This window comes from Meleagris gallopavo, chromosome 29, assembly GCF_000146605.3.
Source record: "Meleagris gallopavo isolate NT-WF06-2002-E0010 breed Aviagen turkey brand Nicholas breeding stock chromosome 29, Turkey_5.1, whole genome shotgun sequence".
Taxonomy (NCBI): Eukaryota; Metazoa; Chordata; class Aves; order Galliformes; family Phasianidae; genus Meleagris; species Meleagris gallopavo.
In genome coordinates, this window is record NC_015039.2 from 3,248,910 (window position 1) to 3,270,359 (window position 21,450).

At 55.2% G+C, this 21,450-nt stretch overlaps 2 protein-coding genes across 4 annotated transcripts; one reads left to right on the forward strand and one right to left on the reverse strand.

The window, feature by feature from the left end:
* Positions 1–26: 26 nt before the first annotated feature.
* RPL19 (ribosomal protein L19) lies at positions 27–2,109 on the forward strand. Its single transcript, XM_010724597.3, has 5 exons — positions 27–178; positions 672–794; positions 950–1,070; positions 1,336–1,446; positions 1,918–2,109. The coding sequence occupies exons 1-5, from the start codon at positions 73–75 to the stop codon at positions 2,039–2,041; spliced, it is 585 nt and encodes a 194-aa protein (XP_010722899.1). The 5' UTR covers positions 27–72; the 3' UTR covers positions 2,042–2,109.
* Positions 2,110–2,410: 301 nt separating this feature from the next.
* FBXL20 (F-box and leucine rich repeat protein 20) lies at positions 2,411–20,213 on the reverse strand. Of its 3 annotated transcripts, XM_019623428.2 has the most exons (15): positions 20,134–20,213; positions 17,588–17,649; positions 15,117–15,171; positions 13,658–13,732; positions 11,775–11,869; positions 11,352–11,420; positions 11,138–11,233; positions 10,001–10,127; positions 8,872–8,946; positions 8,220–8,350; positions 7,543–7,603; positions 7,049–7,093; positions 6,599–6,655; positions 5,420–5,632; positions 2,411–4,665 (listed from the first exon to the last, which is right to left on the reverse strand). In XM_019623428.2, the coding sequence occupies exons 2-15, from the start codon at positions 17,647–17,649 to the stop codon at positions 4,558–4,560; spliced, it is 1,269 nt and encodes a 422-aa protein (XP_019478973.1). In that variant the 5' UTR covers positions 20,134–20,213; the 3' UTR covers positions 2,411–4,557. The 3 variants fall into 3 exon arrangements, with proteins under 3 accessions (XP_019478973.1, XP_010722900.1, XP_010722901.1); XM_010724598.3 differs by lacking the exons at positions 17,588–17,649; positions 20,134–20,213 and adding an exon at positions 15,516–15,624; XM_010724599.3 differs by lacking the exons at positions 2,411–4,665; positions 17,588–17,649; positions 20,134–20,213 and adding exons at positions 5,912–5,982; positions 15,516–15,638 and having other exon boundaries at positions 5,503–5,632.
* Between the last annotated feature and the right edge of the window lie 1,237 nt (positions 20,214–21,450).

Below are 21,450 nucleotides of genomic sequence, written 5' to 3' on the forward strand. Positions count from 1 at the left end.
GCTGCGTCGCAACGGGAGGCAACGCGGGGCCGAGCCGGGGCTGCGCTGAGCCCCCCGCCCGCTGCCCGCAGTATGCTACGGCTGCAGAAGCGCCTGGCCTCCAGCGTGCTGTGCTGCGGGAAGAAGAAGGTGTGGCTGGATCCCAACGAGACCAACGAGATCGCCAACGCCAACTCGCGTGAGTGGGAGCGGACGGGGCCGCGAGGAGGGGTTTTTGCGCTTGTTTCGTGTCGTTGATGTTGGCCGAGGTGGAGCTGGTGTTTGACGGCTGCCCAGGGACGCGGTGGGTTCTGCTGCTCTGGAGATATTCCAGACCCACCGGTGCTGTTATGGGGCTGCTTTGGGGGGGTTGGACTCGATGGTCTCTGGAGGTCCCTTCCAACCCCTTTAATTCTGTGGTTCGTCGTGTTTTGGAGCCGACTGGGGGCCGTCTCTTGTGCTGCTGGGGTTCTCCATGCCCTCGCAGCGTGGGTCAACGTGGGTCAGCGCGTGGTGCTTTCCTGGGTGACTAATAAGAAAAATATGGGATGATGGGGAAAGAGCAACAGCAGCACGAGGGGGGCTGGGGGTTTTCCTTCTTACACAAAGCAGATTACAGCCCACACTTGGCTTAACGCGTTCTCTCTTTGCTCGTTCACATGAAATACTGAACGTGGTGTTTTTAATTCCAGGTCAGCAGATCAGGAAATTAATTAAGGATGGTCTGATCATCCGCAAACCCGTGACCGTTCACTCTCGGGCACGATGCAGGAAGAACACCTTGGCCCGTCGGAAGGGCAGGCACATGGGCATCGGTGAGTGCCGAAGGCAGTGCACCCACAGCCCTGTGTTGGACAGAGATCTCTGGCAGAGTTTCAATAATTCTGTTCCTGAAGTAGGAGCAATCCAAGAAGGATTGAACGCGAGCAGAAGCCAGGCCACCTTCTTACCGTGTTTTCTCTCACCCTAGGTAAGAGAAAGGGTACAGCCAACGCTCGTATGCCAGAGAAGGTGACCTGGATGAGGAGGATGCGAATTCTCAGGCGCCTGCTCCGTAGATACAGGGAGTCCAAGAAGATCGACCGCCATATGTGAGTCTGCCAGGCCAGCGTGCAGCTTCAGGTGGTGGGCAGGCGGTGGGGAATGTGTGCATGTGCTCATCTGTCTCCTGCTATATGCAGCTTCTCAGCCAGCTCCTTGGTGTAGAGCTTGGTGACGGAAACAAATCGTCTCCAGAAAGCACAGAGCAGCCCCTGTACTTCCCCAAACGGTCCCATTGCCTGCGCCACTGCAGCAGCATCAGAGCTTGGGGGTGAGCTGCTGTCACAGCACTCACGATCCATTCTGTTCCTCTAGGTACCACAGCCTGTACCTGAAGGTGAAGGGTAACGTGTTCAAGAACAAGCGGATCCTGATGGAGCACATCCACAAGCTCAAGGCAGACAAAGCTCGCAAGAAGCTCTTGGCGTAAGTGTTGCCTCACTGTCACACTTCCATTTTGCAGGCTGGGGAAGCAATTGTTGTTAAGGAAGTGCATGCAGATATTTGGGGTGACTCTACCCAGAGCCCTGGTGAGGAATGAAAACAAAGCTGGGTAGGGCTGGCTTGAAGCAGAGACGTACGTAATCCTGGCAGAGCTGCGTGCACAGCAGACCAGAATTGCTCATACTGCTATAAACTGACCCAGTGATGCAGCCATAGTAAATGATTGATAAGGAGAGGCGTGAGACATTGGTTCCCAAGGCTCCCAGTGATGTGTGGGGCAGGAGCAGCTTTGTGCTGCAGCCAGCAGTGCAGGGAGCTGCACGTGGAGCACGGCCTGCTCGGCTCAGCAGCTGGCATGGCAGACCAGTAGAGCAAGGAGAGCAGGGCCAGCAGGGAAGGCTTTCTCTTGGCTGTCTGGAACGATCCCCAGGCATTCACAAACTCTTCTTGCAGTGACCAGGCTGAGGCTCGCAGGTCCAAAACCAAGGAGGCTCGGAAGCGCCGCGAGGAACGCCTGCAAGCCAAGAAGGAGGAAATCATCAAGACCCTCTCTAAGGAAGAAGAGACCAAGAAGTGAACAGTGCCTGTCTTGTGTACATAGTGCTTTCCATCTACAAGGACTCAATAAAGCACATCCAGAAATACTCCCACCTGTTTGTTTTCTTCTCTGGGGTTTCTGAAGCTGGGGATGGATTGGGGATGAACTGCTGATCCCCAGCTCTGTGCTGGGTCTGCCCCGTGTGAGACGGGGCTGTGAAGCAGTGGGTAGATGGCAGAAAACAGCTGAGAACAAAACGCAGACCTTTCACAACATGAGAGCTGTTCCCTTAAAGCTGGGCCCCAGTTCCACCCCTCAGCTTGCTGCAGCTCTGATCCCAGCACAGCAAGCTGCCTCTGCACGCAGGCTTTTCTGCTTTGTAAGGATATTCCTCTGGTAAGACAAGGCTTGGAAAATGGTCTTTATTGGTATTTATTTATAAATACAAACATAAGGAAGAGTCCATTCAGAGACGGATAATTGACTTAAAAGGACACTGTCAAGTAGTTTGAGCTACCTTACGCTGTTACCCTGTTTGAAAACAAACAAAGCTTTGGGTTCTATGCTCTGAGTTATCTCTTAAACTCAAACCTGTTAAAAGAAATCAGTCCGTCAGCTACACCCTGGCTCATAAATCAGTTTTGGCTCTCTTATGCCTTGGCGTGAGCCAAGTGCTCTGCCAGAGCTGTGCAAACAAACACCCATCACTGGTGGGACCCCTCGGCCATCATCTGCCACCCTGAAAACTGGAGAAAGGAGATCTGCAGGTGAAATACAGGAGCATGCTCACCGAGGAGAGAGAATCCACGGATTTGAATAAATAGAATGCATTAAAAGCCATCTATAGGAAAGGAATTGACAGTATCCTTTTAAACACAGCATACACTGGATTTCCTCCCACCTGTCAGTGCAGACGTTAAACGAACACCGACGGGTCGGGGAATCTGAGTTGGAGGGGAAGGGGAGACAGCTGCTGTGCAGCCCCGGGGGTGGCTCTGTCCTCAGGGCAAACCCGCAGCCAGAAGCTGCAATCCCTGGGGCCGCACAGGCAGCCCTCCCACATCAGCCTGCAGCAGGAAGGTGAAGCACCGCTCCCAGGGCTGCGGGCAGCTCAGCTGTACCAGACCCGCTCCTCTCAGGTGGGATCCATCCCATAAACGCCCCCTCTCCCTTCCATCCCGGGCTGCAGGCAGCAGGAACAGAGCTGTGACGGATCCCTCAGCTCATCCCCACCAACCTGCTCTGCTCTGACCACGCTCTGCCCCGTGGCACCCCTGCGTTCCGCCCCAGGAACGTGGAGCTGGCTGCGCCCCTCTGGGTCAACCTCACCCCAAACACCACCAGCACCACTGCTCCCAGCACACCCCGACTGCTGTCAGGGCACAGTGCGGCCTCTCTGCCTCCAGATGGTTCTTCCAGGGCAGCACTTACCTGTGGGCAATGCAGCAGAACTGCCCAGCGCTGCTGCACAACAGCTTGTCGCTGTGGCTGGCCCTGCTGCTCCTCCTGCTCCATGGGCACAGTGAGTCAGGAGCTCTTGAACCAGGACAATCAGCAAAAAGGTTCTGTGTTTATTTTCCTCATGGGAAGGGGATGAGGGATTGGAGGGAAAGGACAGCAGAAGCGCTGGAGCAGAGGCTATAGCTTGTCCCCTATAGCGAAGAGTTACTCTCATCACTGGGAGAAAACCTGGAATTCCAATCACTTTTTCCATTGCAGGCTCAGGCTGCCAGCGGTTAAAAAATGAGGATTTTTAAAATTTAAATGGGTTTCCCTAAACTTTTTTTGATTTGGTAAATCTCAAAGTTACCAAATGACAATCGGGAAGAAAAAAACCAGAACAAAACAAAAAAAAAACCCAACCAAAAATCAAAAAGTGGGGCGTGGGAAGGGCAAAACCAGAGCCTGACGGTACAGATCCCCAGCTACAGCACAACCACCTCTGGAGCCTCTGAGCTGGATGCTGAGGGACACAGAAGCAACAGATGAACCTCCGATGTGAGCATGCTCAGGGGTCAGCAGGGATGGGAGCAGCGGGGCTCACATCTCACACTGCTGCTCCTCCATCCCCTCTCTCAGAAACGGACACACAACTTGGGGGCTGTCAGTTAGTTTCTTTGCTTTTGTTTTTTTTTTCCACCTGGACAATGGATGCAGGGATAAAGCACGTCCCTTCCTCTCCCTATTTCCAAGGATTGCAGTTACTTCTCTAACCTCTACAGCAGCAACAGTCGTTTTGGGTTTGCAAACATCTCCCCCTCCTCACCGCAATGACTTCGTCTGAGCATGCCCAGCAGGAATGGTTCAGAATTTTACCAATCCACCTACAGAAAAGCCAACAGAGCTCCAGCCCCAGACCGCAGAGTTCATCCGTCTGCTGGAACAGGTGGGGTGTGTATATGGATGTGGATGGGTGGCTACAGGGGCCGGCACCGCTGCCCGCTGGCTGCCCCTTGCAAACGACACTGCATCGCCCTCCTCGAAGGTACGGCTGTCCACCATCACTCTAGAGGTGTAATTAAATACTCAGTTTGCAGGGATGGCTGCTTCCAGTGTCATAGGATGATGCAACATCTGCAGAAGCGTTGTCGGCTGCCCCCGACCGATGGAGGTGGTGTCACCGGCGCGAAGTAGGCGTGGACTTTAATGTTGGGTAAATGGGTCTGGAAGAGAAACACAGCACATGAAGGGACAGCAGCACGGCATGAGCAGCGGGTAACCCTCCTACACAGCAGAGCTGGGTGCTTTTGGTTCATCGCTGTGAGCTGTGTGAGCGTCACAGCACAAAGCGCACCGCAGCGCACGGAGCAGGTGGGGGAGCGCTGCGCTGCACTGCTGGGTGCTGACACACAGCCCTGATCTACAAAAGCACTGCCAGGGGTGAGTGCTCATGGAATGACACTGCACACTGAGTCCCCTCTGCCTCCTGCTACCACCGAGCGGGCAGAGCAACAGGTGTAGAACGAGCAGATGGCCTCATGTTGCACCAGGGAGGGTCGGGTTGGATTTTAGGAACAATTTCTTTCCCAAAAAGCAGTCAGACACCAGCACAGACACCCTGGGGGTGGGGAGGGGGGGTCACTGTCCCAGGGGATGCAGCAGCACCGTGGGGACGTGGCACTGGGTTCGTGGCACGGAGGGGGTTGGGTTGGATGCGGGGGTCTCAGAGACCTTTTCCAACCTTCACAATTCAGCGATTTCTTTTTTTCCCAATCACACTCCTTCCTGAAGAGTTAGGGCTCATCCCTAACATTCTGAACATTCTGAACGCAGGACTGCCACGCACTTTACAGGTGACGGCTCTCGGGATACTTTAAAGAATGAGCACCACCAGACCACAAAGAATTCGATGCCACAGCCCTCTCTCTTCCCCCCTGGAAGCCCCCAAGCCGCCCAGCTCCAGCCTCACACTCTTACCCTGAGTCTCTTGATCCCCGCCCGCGTGATCTGCTGGCAGTCGTACAGCTCTATCCTCTCCAGGCTGTGGCAGCTCTTCAGGTGCTCCAGGGAAGCGTCGGTGATCAGGGGGCAGTTGTCCAACTCGATCACCTCCAGGCGGTCGTGGGCGCAGGCGCCGTTCCCCAGGTGGCGAATGCCATCGTCTGTGATCAGCTCGCAGTGGGACAAACTCTGCACCCAAACAGAGGCTGTGAGCCCTCGGCAAGAGGCAGCCAACGCTCTGCTGGAGGCACCGGGGATGAGAGAGAAGCTGGCCGGTGCTCTGTAAGCACACGTGGGTGTTTGGCACAGATCTGGGCTCTGCGCACCGGAGCCGCTGCAAAGCTCCAGGTGAGGCAGCAGCGCCTGCGAGGGGGAATTTGTGTGGCTGAAGGGGAGCGGAGAGGCGGTGACAGGAGAGACCCAGGAGAGAGGGCGGCAGGCACTTACTGCAAGGAATGGGATAAATACCTCTGCTATCAAAGAAATCAGCTTTGTAAAATCTCTGTGGCCTTGAACATCATAGCCAGGGCTCTAAACACCTGCAGAAATAGAACGTCACCTGCTTTGTGCACTTCTGGGGGCTGCGTCCTAAAGGTCCTGGGAAAGGAAGCAGGGCTTGAGCTGGGGATGGCATCAGCCCGCAGTCCTGGGGGGGCACAGCTGAGGGGGAGAGCCCACGGACTGCACCCTGTGCCCTCCACCATGATGGCAACGAGGCAAAGCTCATGGGGGGGGGGGAGGAACTGAGATGGAGACAGACTCGACTCCCAGAAACACAGCCCAGAAACACCGCCCCAGAGAAGCACTGCTCCCCGGGGCCTGTGAGCTCTGCAGCCCCCAGGTGCCCAGCTGTGTTAGAGGTGAGAAGGGCTCTGTTCCTCAGACTGACAGCCACCTTAGGGACAGCTGTTGAACGGGGGGGGAAAACCCTGCCAGGAGCACCCAGCATCCCAGAACTCACTGCCTGGCAGCTGCGGGTGCCTGGAGGCCAACTACTGCCAGCAGCAGCAGAGGGACAACGGGTTCCTAAGGGTCAGATGTTCAGCTGAGTTCTTCATGACACGTCCACGAAGTCAGAGAGACAAACTCCCACAGGCAGTGCATGAAATCCCTCCGTTTAGAGGAAGAAAACACTGAGAGTGTCACTCTACTCACCAGAACCTGGAGCCGTGGACAGTGTATGGAGAGCTGGATTAGCGTGCTGTCTGTTATCTGCAAAAAGAACAGGGCCTCTTCATGCTGTGTGCTTTGCACGAGGACCTTTTGCCCACTCCCACCAAGGAACAAAGGCAAACAGGCGCCCAGTTTGCACCCCCCAAACCTCTCCACAGTGTCTGTATCTGAAATGCCTGTGGCTGAGTGCAGGAGGTGTTCAGATCCCTTCCACCAGGAGGGGCACAGCAGCATTTAGTCATACGAAATACAAAGAACTCATCTACAAAGGCAGCGTTTCCTCATCCAGATTCTGTACGATCTTTTTGCCCAGGATTCAAAGGGAAGCTCCACCTGGACACAACCTGCTGCTTTTTCACCACCTTTCTGCACTGCTGCCATTGTGCAATAAGTGAGGAACCAGCAGTGTGACCGCAGAGCAGCACCTCCTACCTGGACACACTCCTCCAGGTCCATTTTTTCAAGCTCGTGGCAGTTCTGGGAACAAACAGAGGAGTAAACACACCGAGTGAGTGCAAAGTTCAGGCAGCAAAACAAACACCTCCAACACAGACAGCCCTCGGCAGGAACAGAGGCTTTTCCCCATGGAATAGCAGGAGAGAAAAGAAAGTTTGCTGCTTTTCAATGAACACCATTAGAAGAAATCCAGCAAACGTCACTCATTTCAATGAGTTTTTGTTAATTCATAGAAAGAAAAGGAGGTTAAACGCAGGGTCGGTCACGTGGAGCACAGTTCAACCCTGAACCACCACCAACGTTTGGTAATGGTGATGCACCCAACGTCGCCCTTCGTTGGCTCTGAGGTTGTGGGACTGCACAGCACCACACTGCACACACACTGCCTCCCCCCCACACCACACCAAGCTGTGTTCAGAGAGAGGGGCACACAGGAAGCAAAGCTTTCCCTTTTGTGAAGCAGCACTCACCCTGGCCAGAGTCGTGAAGCCCACATCTGTCAGCTGGGAGCACCTGGCGACCTCTAATATTCTGCACAGAAAGAATGGAGAGTGACTGTGGTGGAGATCTGCCTTCAGAGAGCCACCTACACTACCTGAGTATGAGAAACACCTGAATGCACAGAAACACCCCAACATACAGAAATCCGGGCGTGAGGAACAGAACTGAATCACAGCAAAGTCCTCCAGGAGGAACCTGCCCTGATAAAAAGGTTTTGAGCAGAAAGCAAGAGGCTGTGGAGGTGGGAGCCCATCTGCCATAAAATCCCAATGAGAAGCCTGCCATCATCACACCAGGAGGAAAAAGTGGTGTTTAAATGTGTTCTCAGCACAGAACTGACCTGACCTCAACTGTTTTCCATTAAAAAATATATATATAACAAAGCAGACATAGGCACACACAGGTTTAAAGAAAGACTGCTGCAGCACAGCACCACGGCACGGAGCTCTCCTCCCACTGCTCTGATTGAGAAAGCAGAGCTTGGTGCAACCAGGAGCAGCTCCAGCAGCATCAGGAGCAGACTTAGTGCAACCAGGAGCAGCTCCAGCAGCATCAGGAGCAGACTTAGTGCAACCAGGAGCAGCTCCAGCAGCAGCCCCAGCACTGAGCAGCCCCACGCAGCCCTCAGCTCTGCACCAAGGCTTACCTGAGCCTCGGGCAGTTCTGTCCCAGGGCGTTCAGGATGGCATCTGTAATGTTGCAGCAGCCCGAGGCACACAGCGACTGCAGCTTGTGGCATCCTCTGCATATTGTAATGAGACCATCATCTGTTATTTGCTACAAGAAAAACAACAACACCATCACAAGGAATAACAGAGGAGTGGAGGTGTGCCGCGCTGCGTGTTTTCCTCTTGGGTTTCCAACCAGGAACGTAAGGGATGCCACGCTGTGCTTCTCAAAATGCATTCAGCCCTGCAGCCCTGGGCTGCTGCCCTGCTCTGCCTGCAGCAGGCACACAGTGTGCACACAGCCCACCCCAGCCACCTTTAGGGTGCAAACAGACATTTGTTCTGGCACTGCCTGGAATCCTGCACACAGAACTGCTGCTCTTGGAGCAGTGCAGGGCTGGCTGAGCACCGCCAGCATTCCAACCCCACGGAAAGAATGCTTCCAGCACAGGAGCTCAGCAGCCCTGCAGGCAGGGCAAGGAGAAAAACGCTTCCACCAAACCCAGCGCTGCTCCTGGGGCTTATGAGCACTCCCAAAAACCTGTTTCAAATCAGCTACTTTTAAAAGGCTTGGCAGTGCACAGCTGTGTGCACCACGGCCACGTGCTGGGAGCACGGTGCGGTACTTACTAAGCACGTCTGGAGGTTTAATGTCACCAATTCAGGACAGTTTGCACCAATGTATTTGAGAGCTTCGTCCTCGAGCTGGGAAGAGAAATCAGAGAGTGAAGCAACGCTGCAGTGCTTGAAGCAGCCCTCCAAAGAAAGATTTGGGGACAACGAAACGCAGGGATGGGGTGGCTGTGTGGGAGGAGGGCAGTGCCACTTCCACTGCTGCAGGAATGGAGTGCAAAGACCCACAGCCCTCTGCCGACTGAGGGAGAGGCACCCAGGCACACACATGGCAGGAACAAAGCGAGCAGTGGGGTCACAAACCCACCCCAGGAACCAGGGCTGTGCTCTGCCAACGAAGGCCACAAGTGGCACCGCGTCTATATGGCAACAGGGGAGCTCTCAAAAAAATAAAGAGTATTATTTCAGTTTGAGGAGCACCAACACACCCAAGGTTCCTTAGGATGATTAAAAAAACAAGCTTGCTATTCTTAAATCCATAAGAACAGATGGCAAAGCAATTGATTACGAGGATGTATTGCCATCAATATTACTCGTGGCTCCGTAAATGATGAGAAACTCAAGCTGTTCCTACGACCTGAGCCCTCCAAACAGGCTGAGATGCCACCAGCTGCAGCCTTCACAGCCGTTTGTGTGACACATGAGTGTCTCCCTGCACACACACCACGTGTCAGTGCTGCCCTTATCATGGTCACCCTTCAGGACTCGGTGTCCTTGCATGGGGAAATGTGCTTTTTGTACCTACAGCAGTTTATCTATAGGCAGCAGATGGAAATGGCAGTGACTCATGCTTGAGGAACGCACACCCCAAGAACAAAATAAATGCAAAACACAGAGCCTGGGCACCAGCAGCAGTTTGGCCCGGCTGCCAGGTCTACCCAGCAGGTAACCCCAGCCCCAAGCCGAGCTGCCCGCTGCTCTGGGACAGCTTTCAGCCCGCTGGGATCACTGCTGCTCTCCTTTCCCAAGGCTGAGACTGAGATGTGACAAGGAGCAAACCAAGAGGCAGCTGCAGGAGCCGGCAGGGCGCTCACACATCCCAAGGGAGCAGCAGCAGTCCCTGCCACCCACAGCCAGCCCAGCAGGGACCAGCCAGCCGTTGTCCCTGGGTCCCACTGCCCCATACCTGTGTGCAGCCCTTCAGGGACAGCGCTTTGAGGCCCCCGCAGCCCCTCACCAGAGCCTGGACGCCATCCTTGGTCACTTGGTCACACCAGGAGATGTTGAGCTGCTCCAGCAGCGGGCAGCCCTCGCTGGAGTGGTGAGAGGAAAAGGCTGGAAGCTTTTGGCTTTGTGTTAGAAGGAAATCCTTCAAGCCAGAATCCAGGAAAACCCCATTTCTGAGCAGCACCTGCACCCCACAGCAACGGGGCCCCTCTACCAATGCTCAGAGCCCACAGGGGCAGCAGCAGGAGCTCTGAGCAGGGCCAGCCCTGAACGCTGCACCCCATTCAGACACCTCCTGGCTCCTGCACAAGGACAGCACAGCCCGTGTGCATTCTGCACCTCAACACACCCTCAGCCATAACCCAACCCTGATTTCCACCAGCAGCTCCCATCCAGGTGGACTTCTGCAGCACAAACCTGCCCACGTGAAATTAGGGATGCAAATGAAGAACCCCAAGGGGGGCTCCAAGTATTTTCATGGAGCTACAAAGATAATTTAACCGTTCAGTTATTCCTTCAAATCTGCCTTTTCCTTTTGGTGTCCAGACTAATCCTCAGATTATGTCCCCTGTAATGCTGTTTTCTTGTGTTTCATTGCTGGGACATCAGTTGAAACTTTTTTGGTAATACCTCAGCCCCTCTTGTTCCCTTTGGGAGTTTTGTGCCTCCCAACACCTCCCACCAAAGTCTGCCTTTCCCTTCCTTTCCCTTCCTTTCCCAGACCACTCAGCCACGCCACGCAGCACATTGGGCAGCGCTGTGTCTCCTAAGCAGTTCAGAAAGACAAACAGTCACACGTTCACCTCCCAGCTATGTAAACACTCAGCAGCACCCTGACAGAGCAGGAGCCGGCTGGAAACACAGGAGGAGCATTTAAGAAAGGCAGGGTGACTTTTTGGGTTCACCTCCAAGTCCTGAACGCAACGTAACACTTCTGCTAACAACCAGCAGGGCAGATAGGGCCAGCTGGAAACCCCAAAGCCCCGCAGGGATCTGAACTCTGCACAGCCACAGCTCAGCTCCCATCTCCTCCGCAGGTCCACCATCAGCCCCCTCTGCCCAGCACCTTTGGGTCAGGTTGGCCTCGTCCTCCTACCTGAGTGCCTTCAGGGACAGGTTGGTGATGGAGGTGCAGGATGCCAGGTCGAGGTGCCGGAGTTTGGAGCAGAACTTACTGAGGCTGGTGCACGTGCTGGAGGAGAACACACAGAGAACAGCAGTGTGATGGGTTTACCCCGAGCCCTGCACACTCCTCGTGATGCACAGCACGGAAAGGGACAGGGGGGAAACAGAGAGGAGTTGGCACTCACGCATCTGTGATTTTGGTGCAGCCGTTCAGGTTCAGCACTTCGATATTCCTGCAGTTCTGTGCAAACGTCCTTTAGGAAAGGAAAGGCAAAACACAGCTCTTGTCAGCCAGTGGGTTTCCCAGCGTTCTGCTGCGTTTAGTGAGTGCAACAGCTACAAATCGACCGGACGGGCTCAAGTAAAAGAAACAAAGACAGAATGAAATAGACAATTTGTGTTGGCCCATAACTCGCCCTGGGATCTCCCACTCTTTGTCATTCAGCCCTGAGGACAACATCACGATGTGAAGGTGAGATGATCAGTGAGAAATGCAGACATCACTGCTCTGAGTGCTTTATGTCAGTCACAGCACTGTGGATCCTTGCTCTGCTGCCCCCAAAGCCCACCCCCATGGGCTGCAGGGCCCCTCTGTGCCGTGGCTCTACCTCAGTGCGTTGTCCCCGACTCCCTGGCAGCCACGCAGGCTCAGCTTCCTCAGGAACCCCCCGCACCTCTTCGAGATGTTCTCCACCACTCGGCCCTGGTGAGGACAGAAGGAGCCACGTTAACATCCCGAAGAGCCCACAGCACCAATGGAGAGTTCTGTACCTTAAGCAGTTTGTTATTCTAGCTGAAACGGCACTCGGAGAACAAAGCGCCGTCAACACAACCTGCAGCAGGGAGAGGGGAACCATTCAGCTTCTGAAGATGGACAGAGCACAGCCCACAGGGCAGGGATGGAGCTCGGGTGGCTCTCAGGGCTGCAGGCAGGCTGCAGGTGGGCTGAGCAGGGAAAGCCTGAGAGAACACGGGTACAGCGTGCAGCAATCCAGCTGCTCCCCCTGCTTCATCCTATGGCTGCTCCCCACAGAGCAGGAACCCCTCTCCATCCCCCAAGCACTGGGAGGCACCGAGGAGCCCTGCAGCACTGAAGATGTTTTCCTAAAATCTTTTTCCAATCGGGCAATCAATCAATAATCCAACACCAGGCCGGGCCCAACGTCATGCACAGCTGGAAGTGGGACAGCAGCTCCACCGCAGCTGTGCGTCTCAGGTCATCTGGTGCCCACCTCTATGGGATGTGCAACAGCTGGGGGCACAGCTGGGGAACATCTGGGGCTCCGGAACAGCTGAGTCTGCCCTATGGCTCCAGGAAGGGCTGAAACAGGACGAGCATCTCTGCAGCTCCTCTAGCAAGCCTATGAGTTCCTACCCTTCAACAGGAGGATCTGAGTAAGTTTGACTACAGGTGAAGTTTGTGTCAGAGGACGGAGTGACACAGCTTTAGAGCAAACATAATTTAGGCCACCGTTAAGCCCAGCAGGTACCTTGGGGTTCCGTGCCATGCATGGCAGTGTTTTGTCTTAAAAGGGGAACTTGGTGCTCACGGAGGAACACATCTGACACAGGGCAAACGTTCACAGCTCCCAGAAGGTGAGCACTCCCCCTCTGCCCCACGGAGAGGGCAGCTCTGGCTGTGGGATGCAATGCTTTCATGGGGGAGAAGGTGCAGGGCACCTGGGTGATAAGGATCTGTTATCAGGAACAGCCATCACAGCGTGTGCTGCACAGCGTGTGCTTCCTGCAGCACGAGGGGCTGAGCCCAGCCCTGCAGGGACAGCACAGACAGCTTTAACTCCTTCCTCCACAAACACCATCTGCACCTCCCCACTCACCCACACTGCTGTTACCATCCACCTGATGCCACTCTCTGCACAGAGTCAGAACGAGACGCTCCTTACCTCTAAAAGGTTTTCAAGGGAATATAAATTTCCCAGGAAGAAAAGAGGGGTTTTGGTGCTGTGTTGGGGTCTCCTATCCCTATAAATGCAACTTCACTGTTTGAAAAACAACTGACAACAGCACCCACTGCTCCTCAGCACCTCATCCTGTCGGTGCCACTGAGACCACATCCAACAGATCAGAACAACAGCAAGGGAGCTTTCCTAAACACTGCACCTATGGGGAAGGGCTCTGACCCCAGGCAGCCTCCCCAGGACTGCAGGTTTGGGTACTGGAGATAGGGAAGATGTGCAAGCCATGCTCCAGAAGCAGCACAGCTCTCCCAGCAGCACAGCTGCTCCACCTCTGCCTTCACAACGTCCCTCCTATTGCCATCCTTTATGCTTTGATACAGATATGGAATTCCATCCATTTTCAAAAGCTGAATGGGTTGTGAGCCCATAACGACTCCCCGGGGCCACGAACTGAAATTAATGATTTCTGTCTCCGGGGAAGGCAGGAAGGGCTGTGCTGGGAGCATTAATCCATGCTAGGCTGTAATTACATTTCAACAAGAAAAATGGGTTTGTATGTCACTTAATTATACCTCAATATCCCTCTGGAAATCAAACAGGTCAATTCGCTGCCAGTTACTGCCATCCAGGGCCAGAACATTCCATGCCTTTATTGGAGGAAGAAACGTAAATGTCTGGTTAATATGAAAAATACCAACAACCCGACAGGGGGGACCCAGTTACAGCCTGTTCCTTTTAGAAACAACCGTTCTGCCTCAGATGGCAACACAACAATTAGAGCCAATGAGAACAGCTCGGTCAGTGCTCATTGTGAGCAGTGTGTGGGACCTCAGAGCCCAAGGAACCACCAGCAGGTCTGGGTTGGATGGGACCTCAGAGCTCATGGAACCACCAGCTGGGTTGGGTTGGATGGGACCTCAGAGCTCAAGGAACCACCAGCTGGGTTGGGTTGGATGGGACCTCAGAGCCCAAGGAACCACCAGCTGGGTTGGGTTGGATGGGACCTCAGAGCTCATGGAACCACTAACAGGTTTGGGTTGGATGGGACCTCAGAGCTCATGGAACCACCAACAGGTTTGGGTTGGGTGGGACCTCAGAGCCCAGGGAACCACCAGCAGGTTTGGGTTGGATGGGACCTCAGAGCCCAAGGAACCACCAGCAGGTTTGGGTTGGATGGGACCTCAGAGCTCATGGAACCACCAGCAGGTTTGGGTTGGATGGGACCTCAGAGCCCAGGGAACCACCAGCTGGGTTGGATGGGACCTCAGAGCTCATGGAACCACCAGCAGGTTTGGGTTGGATGGGACCTCAGAGCCCAAGGAACCACCAGCAGGTTTGGGTTGGATGGGACCTCAGAGCTCATGGAACCACCAGCTGGGTTGGGTTGAAGCCCCCCATCCTGCCATGGGCTGATTGCCTCCACCAGGTCAGGTGCCCAGGGCCCACCCATGGCCTCAGGCACCCACAGCTCTAGGGCTGTCCCACCCCCATCTTGCCCATGCTACCAGCAATCAGTTATTTTACCCTTAGTAAACCAAGAAGGTTTACAGCACAGTGCCACATTCAAAGTTGTCATTACGTCAGCAAAGTAAGCAGCTGAATCTCATCACAGCCATCAGTCCATCATTAAGAAAGAGTGCACCAATGTTTGTGCATAGGCGTATTTTCATAGCACACCCATTGAGAGCACCGGGCTGCATCTCCACACAACAGCAGCTCTTGTGCAAGCCAGGCAGGCTTACACCAGCAGAGAGAACTGTGAGAGCCCATTGACTCCCTGCATTATAAACCTGTTATGGGTGTTTGCTCTAAGGTCTGGTTATTGCCAAAAGGACGCCCAGCAGCTCCAGAGGAAAGGGCACTTATCAGTGGGTGCAAATCGCATTTCACTGTGTGATGGAGGGAACACAGAGTGCTGCAGCTCTGCACCGACTTTACAAAGCAGCAGTTGGAGCAGTCAGTGTGCAAAGCTCCCCATCGCAAAGCCCCGTGTGGATGCTGGGGGGCCCTGCAGCAGGAGGAGGTTCTTACCCTGGAGACCTGAGCACAGCGACACAGAGTGACCACGTCCAGGAAAGAGAAAATTCTGCAGTGGAAATGGAAAAAGAGATCTTTGTGGTTATCTGCATTTACGAGGCAGAACATGTGGGAGACAAAGGGAGGAGGAAAAAAAAAGAAAAAGGGTTGGAGAGAGCAGTAATTTCCTGATAACGCAGCATCCATGGGGAGCTCTGAGAACCAGCATTGCCCCACTGCCCCAAAAACTTCAACTTCTCACCCAGCCCTCCCTTGGATTAAATGCTATTTGTGTGCGCCACTGAGGCTGCATTCAGTGCACAACAATACAAGGAAAGCTGAGGGAAATGAGAGAAGTGAGGGAAAATTCCTACTTTTACCCCAGATTCCCACCAGAGGAACACAAAAACCCACCCCAAGTCCACGGGAACAGCAGCTAAGCCAATAACGGGGCCCGATTTCTGCGCTTTCATAAAAATCACTTTCTCCATGGAAATCCCAAACTATTAATAACCTCCTCATCCTCCTGTCAGTGCTTTGGGTCCTGGCCCAACTCCTTCCTGCTTCCTGCTCCTCCCTTCCCAGCCTACGCCCAGCACAGGGGATGCCAACACGGCACCGCACGGCCTCCCAGTGCAACACCTGGGAGCTCCACCAGGGCCCTGGGCTCCTCCTTTTGGGGCTGCAAACCTTTCTGCCCGCTCCTCATTTCGGGGATTCGCACCCCTCTGCCCTCCTGCTCCCCGCCCTTCCCCTCCGAGCCTTGCGCTCATGGACAGAGCTTGGGGAATCTGCCTCCGAAAGCCCTCGGGGAGCATTGCTCTGTGTTTTCTGCACTGCTCTGACGCTGGCTCAGGAGTGGAGCAGTGACTCAGCACACCCAGCCTCACACACTGCTCTCAGCAGCGGCCGTGGCTCCGCTCTGCACTTCGGTCAGTTCAGCCTCAGCCATTGGCACAGCCCCAGGAGAGCAGCAGCACGGCTCCATCCCGCAGCACAGCGCTGAGCTGAGCTCCTGAGAGCAGAGCAGGGACGCAGCAAAAGCCCAAACCCCAGCAGGAGCTGCCCGTGGGGCTCAGCAGCCGCTGAGCTACAGCCCTCCTTCACCGCAGCTACAGCGTGGGATGAGCGCCGGGTTTCTTCCCAGCGACCTGCATGGGGTACAATAAAGCAAAGGGAACCTCTGTGTTCACCTGAACTCAGCCCAAGGGAAGCCAACCTGGTGAGTGGCACTGGGGACGGAAGGGATCCTGCACGGCACTCAGCTGAGCAGCTCTGGGTGCTCTCAGTAAGAGCGGGACACCAGAATTCCTGCTGGATCATCCCAAGGCAATCCCACCATCGGATGGGGATGGCAGGGGACGGCCGAGTGCTCCCAGCTGGGACTCAGACAGCTCTGGTGCTGCACCAGGTGAATTATTTCATGGTGAAGCAGCTCAGCACGGTGAGGACGGGGCTTTGCCTCCCAGCCTGGCTCTGGCTTCTGACATCCAGAATGCGATGCAGCCAGGACACTTTTCAGCCCCTTCATCCATCGGGGATTGCCTGGGACTCCTCGCTTTCCCACTGCAGCCAGCTGAGGGTCAGCAACTCTCTAGCAGCAGGGAGCTGGGAGAGACTCAGCCAGGAGCGGGAGCTCCTAACCCAACCATAACCCAGGCAGGACCTGAGGGGTCCAGGGAGGGGCTGGCGAGGTTCTGGAGCCCCCCACACCCCTCCCACACCCAGCCCAGCTCCCAGGCAGGGAGCCATTGCTGGAGCCACACATTTCTGGAGCTCAGGGTGGGACAAAGGCCACTGTTCCCCTCTTTCACATCCACCCCCTCTTTATTTTGCTCAAGCACAGCTTTCTTCCTTTGCAACCACATACATGAGGCATCGATGCCATCTGCAGAATGAACAAACTGGGGAACAAGGCACCACGCTGTAGTGCTGCTCAGACACACACGTCTTTGTCTCACAGACAGTGACACATTTACAGGAGATTCCTGCAGATAAACGCATCCAAGTTTCTCTTTCAAAGGCTGCACTGTCAATCCACGCTGATTAATTTGCACAGTATGCTAACAGTGGATTCCAGCTCTCAAAACCATTACGTATGAACCTTAACGTTTATAAACTCCATCTCCTCCTATTGCCCAGGTGCCACGTGTGGCACAGCAGTGACACGGGGACACCAAACCACCCCCACCTCCTCGTCCCACTGCCTCCCAGTGCTCCCCGTGATGCTGCCCCTCTGTCCCCATCCCAACCACATCTGCTCCCCATCCCACTCCCCTCCCTGCCTGCTGGCTCGGAGTGCCACACTGCTCTCTCCATCCACTTTCACTAAGGACCCCGTTCAGCCCTACACCTCTCCCATCCACAAAACAGGCACCCAGCGAATCAACTCTCAGCACAAAGCGTCTCTTTGCTTCTCTTTGCTTGCAGGACCTGAGCCTGCCTGGTGCATCACACATGGAGCACTGAGCCGGGGAGGATCTTACCGCAGCAGCAGCTCTTTGGGAAGCTTCTTGTTGATCACAGCTTCATCATTGTTTGAGAACATCTGCAACAAGAAGAACAGCAGCAGGTTGGCCACTCATTTTCCTTATGGAAACAAAACCCGCTGCAGGGAGGGAGCCGCTGGGACCAATGTGCTCAAAGGAAACTCTGTGCATATGTTACCAGACTCCCAGGAGGGACCATCACTGGATGGAACGCTGCACCCAACGCGGACCCTCTGTGGGTCGCTGGGGGAAGGGTGGATGGGAGATGCTCAGCAACCCCGTCCCGACCCTGCACAACTGCTTCCAGCCACGGGAAATTGAGTAATCAAAAAGTGGGCTGCAATCATTAGAGGGTAAATAACACATTCTGGAATTTGTTTTTAAGCAAGGAAAGGTGGAGGGCCAACAACTGCCATTATAAATTAGGGATTACAAGCACAGCTGCATGCTTTGCCTCTTACATCCCCACCCAGCCCTCACGGAGATGTGTCACAGATCCACCTCCCCAGCTCAGAAGGAACCTTTTGCTGCTCCGAAATGGAAGAATCAGAAACATCAGCACCCTGGCCGTGCTGCACCCCAGTGCGCTTTGGGTATGGGCTCAGCTCTGCTCCCAGCAGAGACGCACAGAGCCACAGTGGGAGCAGGGAACGTCCCCACAGGGCGCAGAGCAGCAGCTGTCTGTGCACACGGGGCTTCCCTGCAGCCATGGCTGTGCAGGGATGCCGCCGAGCCCCGCTGCTGCTGCGTGCACCTCTGTGGCACCACTGACCCCGGTGTGACTAAGCAGGGAGAGAAGAGAATCAGCTCCTGACCGGCCAGGCTGATTATGGGCTTAATATCCCTAAAAATAGCTGCGTGTGTGATTTACCCAACGTGCACCACCAGATCGCTGCTTCGTCCGCCTTGGAGCAGCTCTGTGTGGAGGGATGGGGTGAGGAGCTCCTTCCTGCAGCCATAACAAAGTCAGAGGCAGCCAGCCCAGCAGCGGGAGCAGGGGCACGCTGAGATGGAGCAGCCCAGAGTGGCACAGCTCTCCCACTGTCCCCTGCAGAGGGCACGCAGTGCCTCACGCAAACCACACACGGAACCCAATGGGAACCACAAGGATCGCCCGTGCTGCCACCAAACGCAATTCCGAGCAGCCCTTATTTCGTGTTTTTTATTTAACCCAGTATTTTTGTGTCGTTTCTGAGCTCCATCGAAAGCCCCCAAGGTTTGGCCCATAGGGCGTTTCATCGCCTATCACAGATCTGATTCAAAGCGGTGCTGCCTCTTTTCCACGGCCTCCAGCTGTGTGTGAGCACTGCTGTGCTGGGTTCACATCCGGCTCTGACAGCCACGATGATGATGATGATGATGATGGTGGTGGTGCTATGGGCACAGATCCTCACGGATACGTCCTCACCCCACTGCAATGGGTGTGGGATGGCCCAGGTGGGACCGGCTCTGCTGCGCGTCGCATCAGCTTTCCCAATGCAGTGACTCAAGTGCAATCCCAGGCAAGGCGATCCGGCAGTGAAAACAGTAATTAGGCACTACAGCCAGGGCCCCAATTAAGACTGGTATCTAAACCAGCACAAGGCACTGCGACAGGCAGGCCAGCCCTGTGCCTGTTGGGCAGGCTGCAAGGCACGGCACGGCTCTGCCAGGCACAACCAAACCCCACCGTGGCACAGGGCTGTGTTGGGAGGTCAGGCTGAGCATCCGAAGAGCAGCCAGGCAGCAGCACGGTGGGGACTCACTGCGCCCAGAGGTGTCCCAGCACGTGGGGATGTGGCGCTTGGGCACAGCGGGACGGACCAGGGTTGGCCACGGGGGTCTGAGGGGTTTTCTCTGACCTTAACGACTGTGGTTCTCCCCCCTCTCTTGCCCAACGATCCCAGCTGGGAACAAACAGCCCACACTTGCGACACAGGCAGCTCCTGCAGGTGACACGGCGAGGTCCAACAGCCGCTCATTTAATCCACGGCTCTTAAAGCTCTCCCTAATTACAGCGGGGCACAAAGCACCGGGAGGCCGAAACCCGCCCCAACCCCGCTGAACAAAAGGATGCAAATGAAAAGCAGCCCAGGTTGGTTTCCGTGCTGATAAAGAGAAGGCAGCTCGTTTCCCAAGGCGCTGCTCCCCAAACATCACCTGCCCCACAGCACGGAGGGAAGCACCGAGCAGCCGAGCTGCACCCGACCCTCCTGCAGCCCCCAAACCCCCCCAGCCCTCCCCGGGTGTTTGCAGCTCAGCTGCCCAACGAGTGCCACAGGTGGAGCACAAGTTATGTTCAACCACTCCTTATCTCCACTGCTCTGCAGATGGATCTGTAGGAACTTTGGTTACTTCTCTGCTGCTTTCAGGAGCGCGGGCTCACAGCAGAGCATGGCACGAGGCAACAGCAAACACAATGGGGACAACAAACAGGAGAGCAGGGAAACGCTCAGCTTCCGCCCCCCCACCGGGGGGCACCGACCGCCCTCCCCACTGCCCCCCCAACCACCTCCCTGCTGTAGGAGAGCTGCTCTGACCCACGAGCCCCACGCTGCCTTCACCTCTTTCTCTTCTCTTTTGCCACACGTCAGACACGACGGGTTCTGCTCCGTTCCTTCTCTCCCAGCAAGCAGAGGCTGTGGGATGCCCAGTTACAAACCCTGCTCCTGCTGCGTCCCTCTGCTCACACTGCCACAAAGCCCAGACTGGAGCACAGCAAACAAAGAGCCCCAAAACGGAAACACGGGAAGCACGTGGAGATGGGAGCCCTGCACTCCAGAATGAGATTAGGGAAACTGACATTACTCTGAATGCGGACGGGACTCATTACTAAGAGGCAATTCGATTCTGGAGCATTTTGAGCTTCCCATCCTGCTCACAGCTTACCTCGTCCCAGGGCAGCCCTGAAGTCAAGCGAGCCCCAGAGCTGCGCCAGCCTGGTCAGAGTCCTCCCAAAGTCAGCACCCTAAATCCCAGCTGAGGATGCTTCTGTCCCAAGGATGGAATCTGCACAGCTCCCACTCCCTCCCACACCTTTTCTTTTTCCACAGCACAAACTGCCCCATAAATGCTCCACAGCCCAATTCGGCTGCAGTTAATTGGAGGTTTCGAAGGCTCCCGCAGGAAGCCAGGACGGCTGCTGCTGGTTTTTTTTTTTTTGTGTGTGTGTGTGTGTGTTTTGTTTTGCTTTTGTTTGAGGATGTAGTGGAGACTTACACGTATTGCTCACAGCCTGGAAATAAAACAGCTGTAATTACTCCGGGCTGACGACGTGGCTCAGCGCATCGCAGGGCAGTGCTGCTCACACTCCCAGCCCCAGGCCTGGTACCCAGCACTGCTCCTGGGTCTGTGCCACCACAGCAGTGGGAAACAGCTGCTCTGCTCTGAAAACAGCATGGGGGGGGGTTTGAGCACTGGGGGGGTCTGAGTGCCTGAGTTATGTGCACCCCAGGCAGGTGTGTGTGGTCAGAACAGGTGCAAGAAGCGATGGGAACCAGGGGCTGGAGCAGCTCAAAGCAGCTCCCCTTCTGTCCTCCCCCCCTCTGCCCTCTCACCCGTTGTCTCTGGGAAGCACAGAAACCCCACATGAAATCCAGATCACGATCTGCTCCAGATTAAACCAATGCCACTGAAAATTCAGAGTCAATCTGGGCAAAGCTCGCCTTTTTGTTTGCTTTGTTGGGTTATTTCCTCTTTGTTGTCCACACGTTCAGGACAGGCTGTGCTGGGCTGGGACTCCACAGCTCCTGCTCTCCCTTAATACAACCCCCCACTCGTGCTGCACACACAGAATCCACGCACACCCAGCAGCAAAAGGCGCTCAGCCCATCGCCCACCACCCCCCTCTGTGACTCCAATAAGAACCGATGAGGACCCCC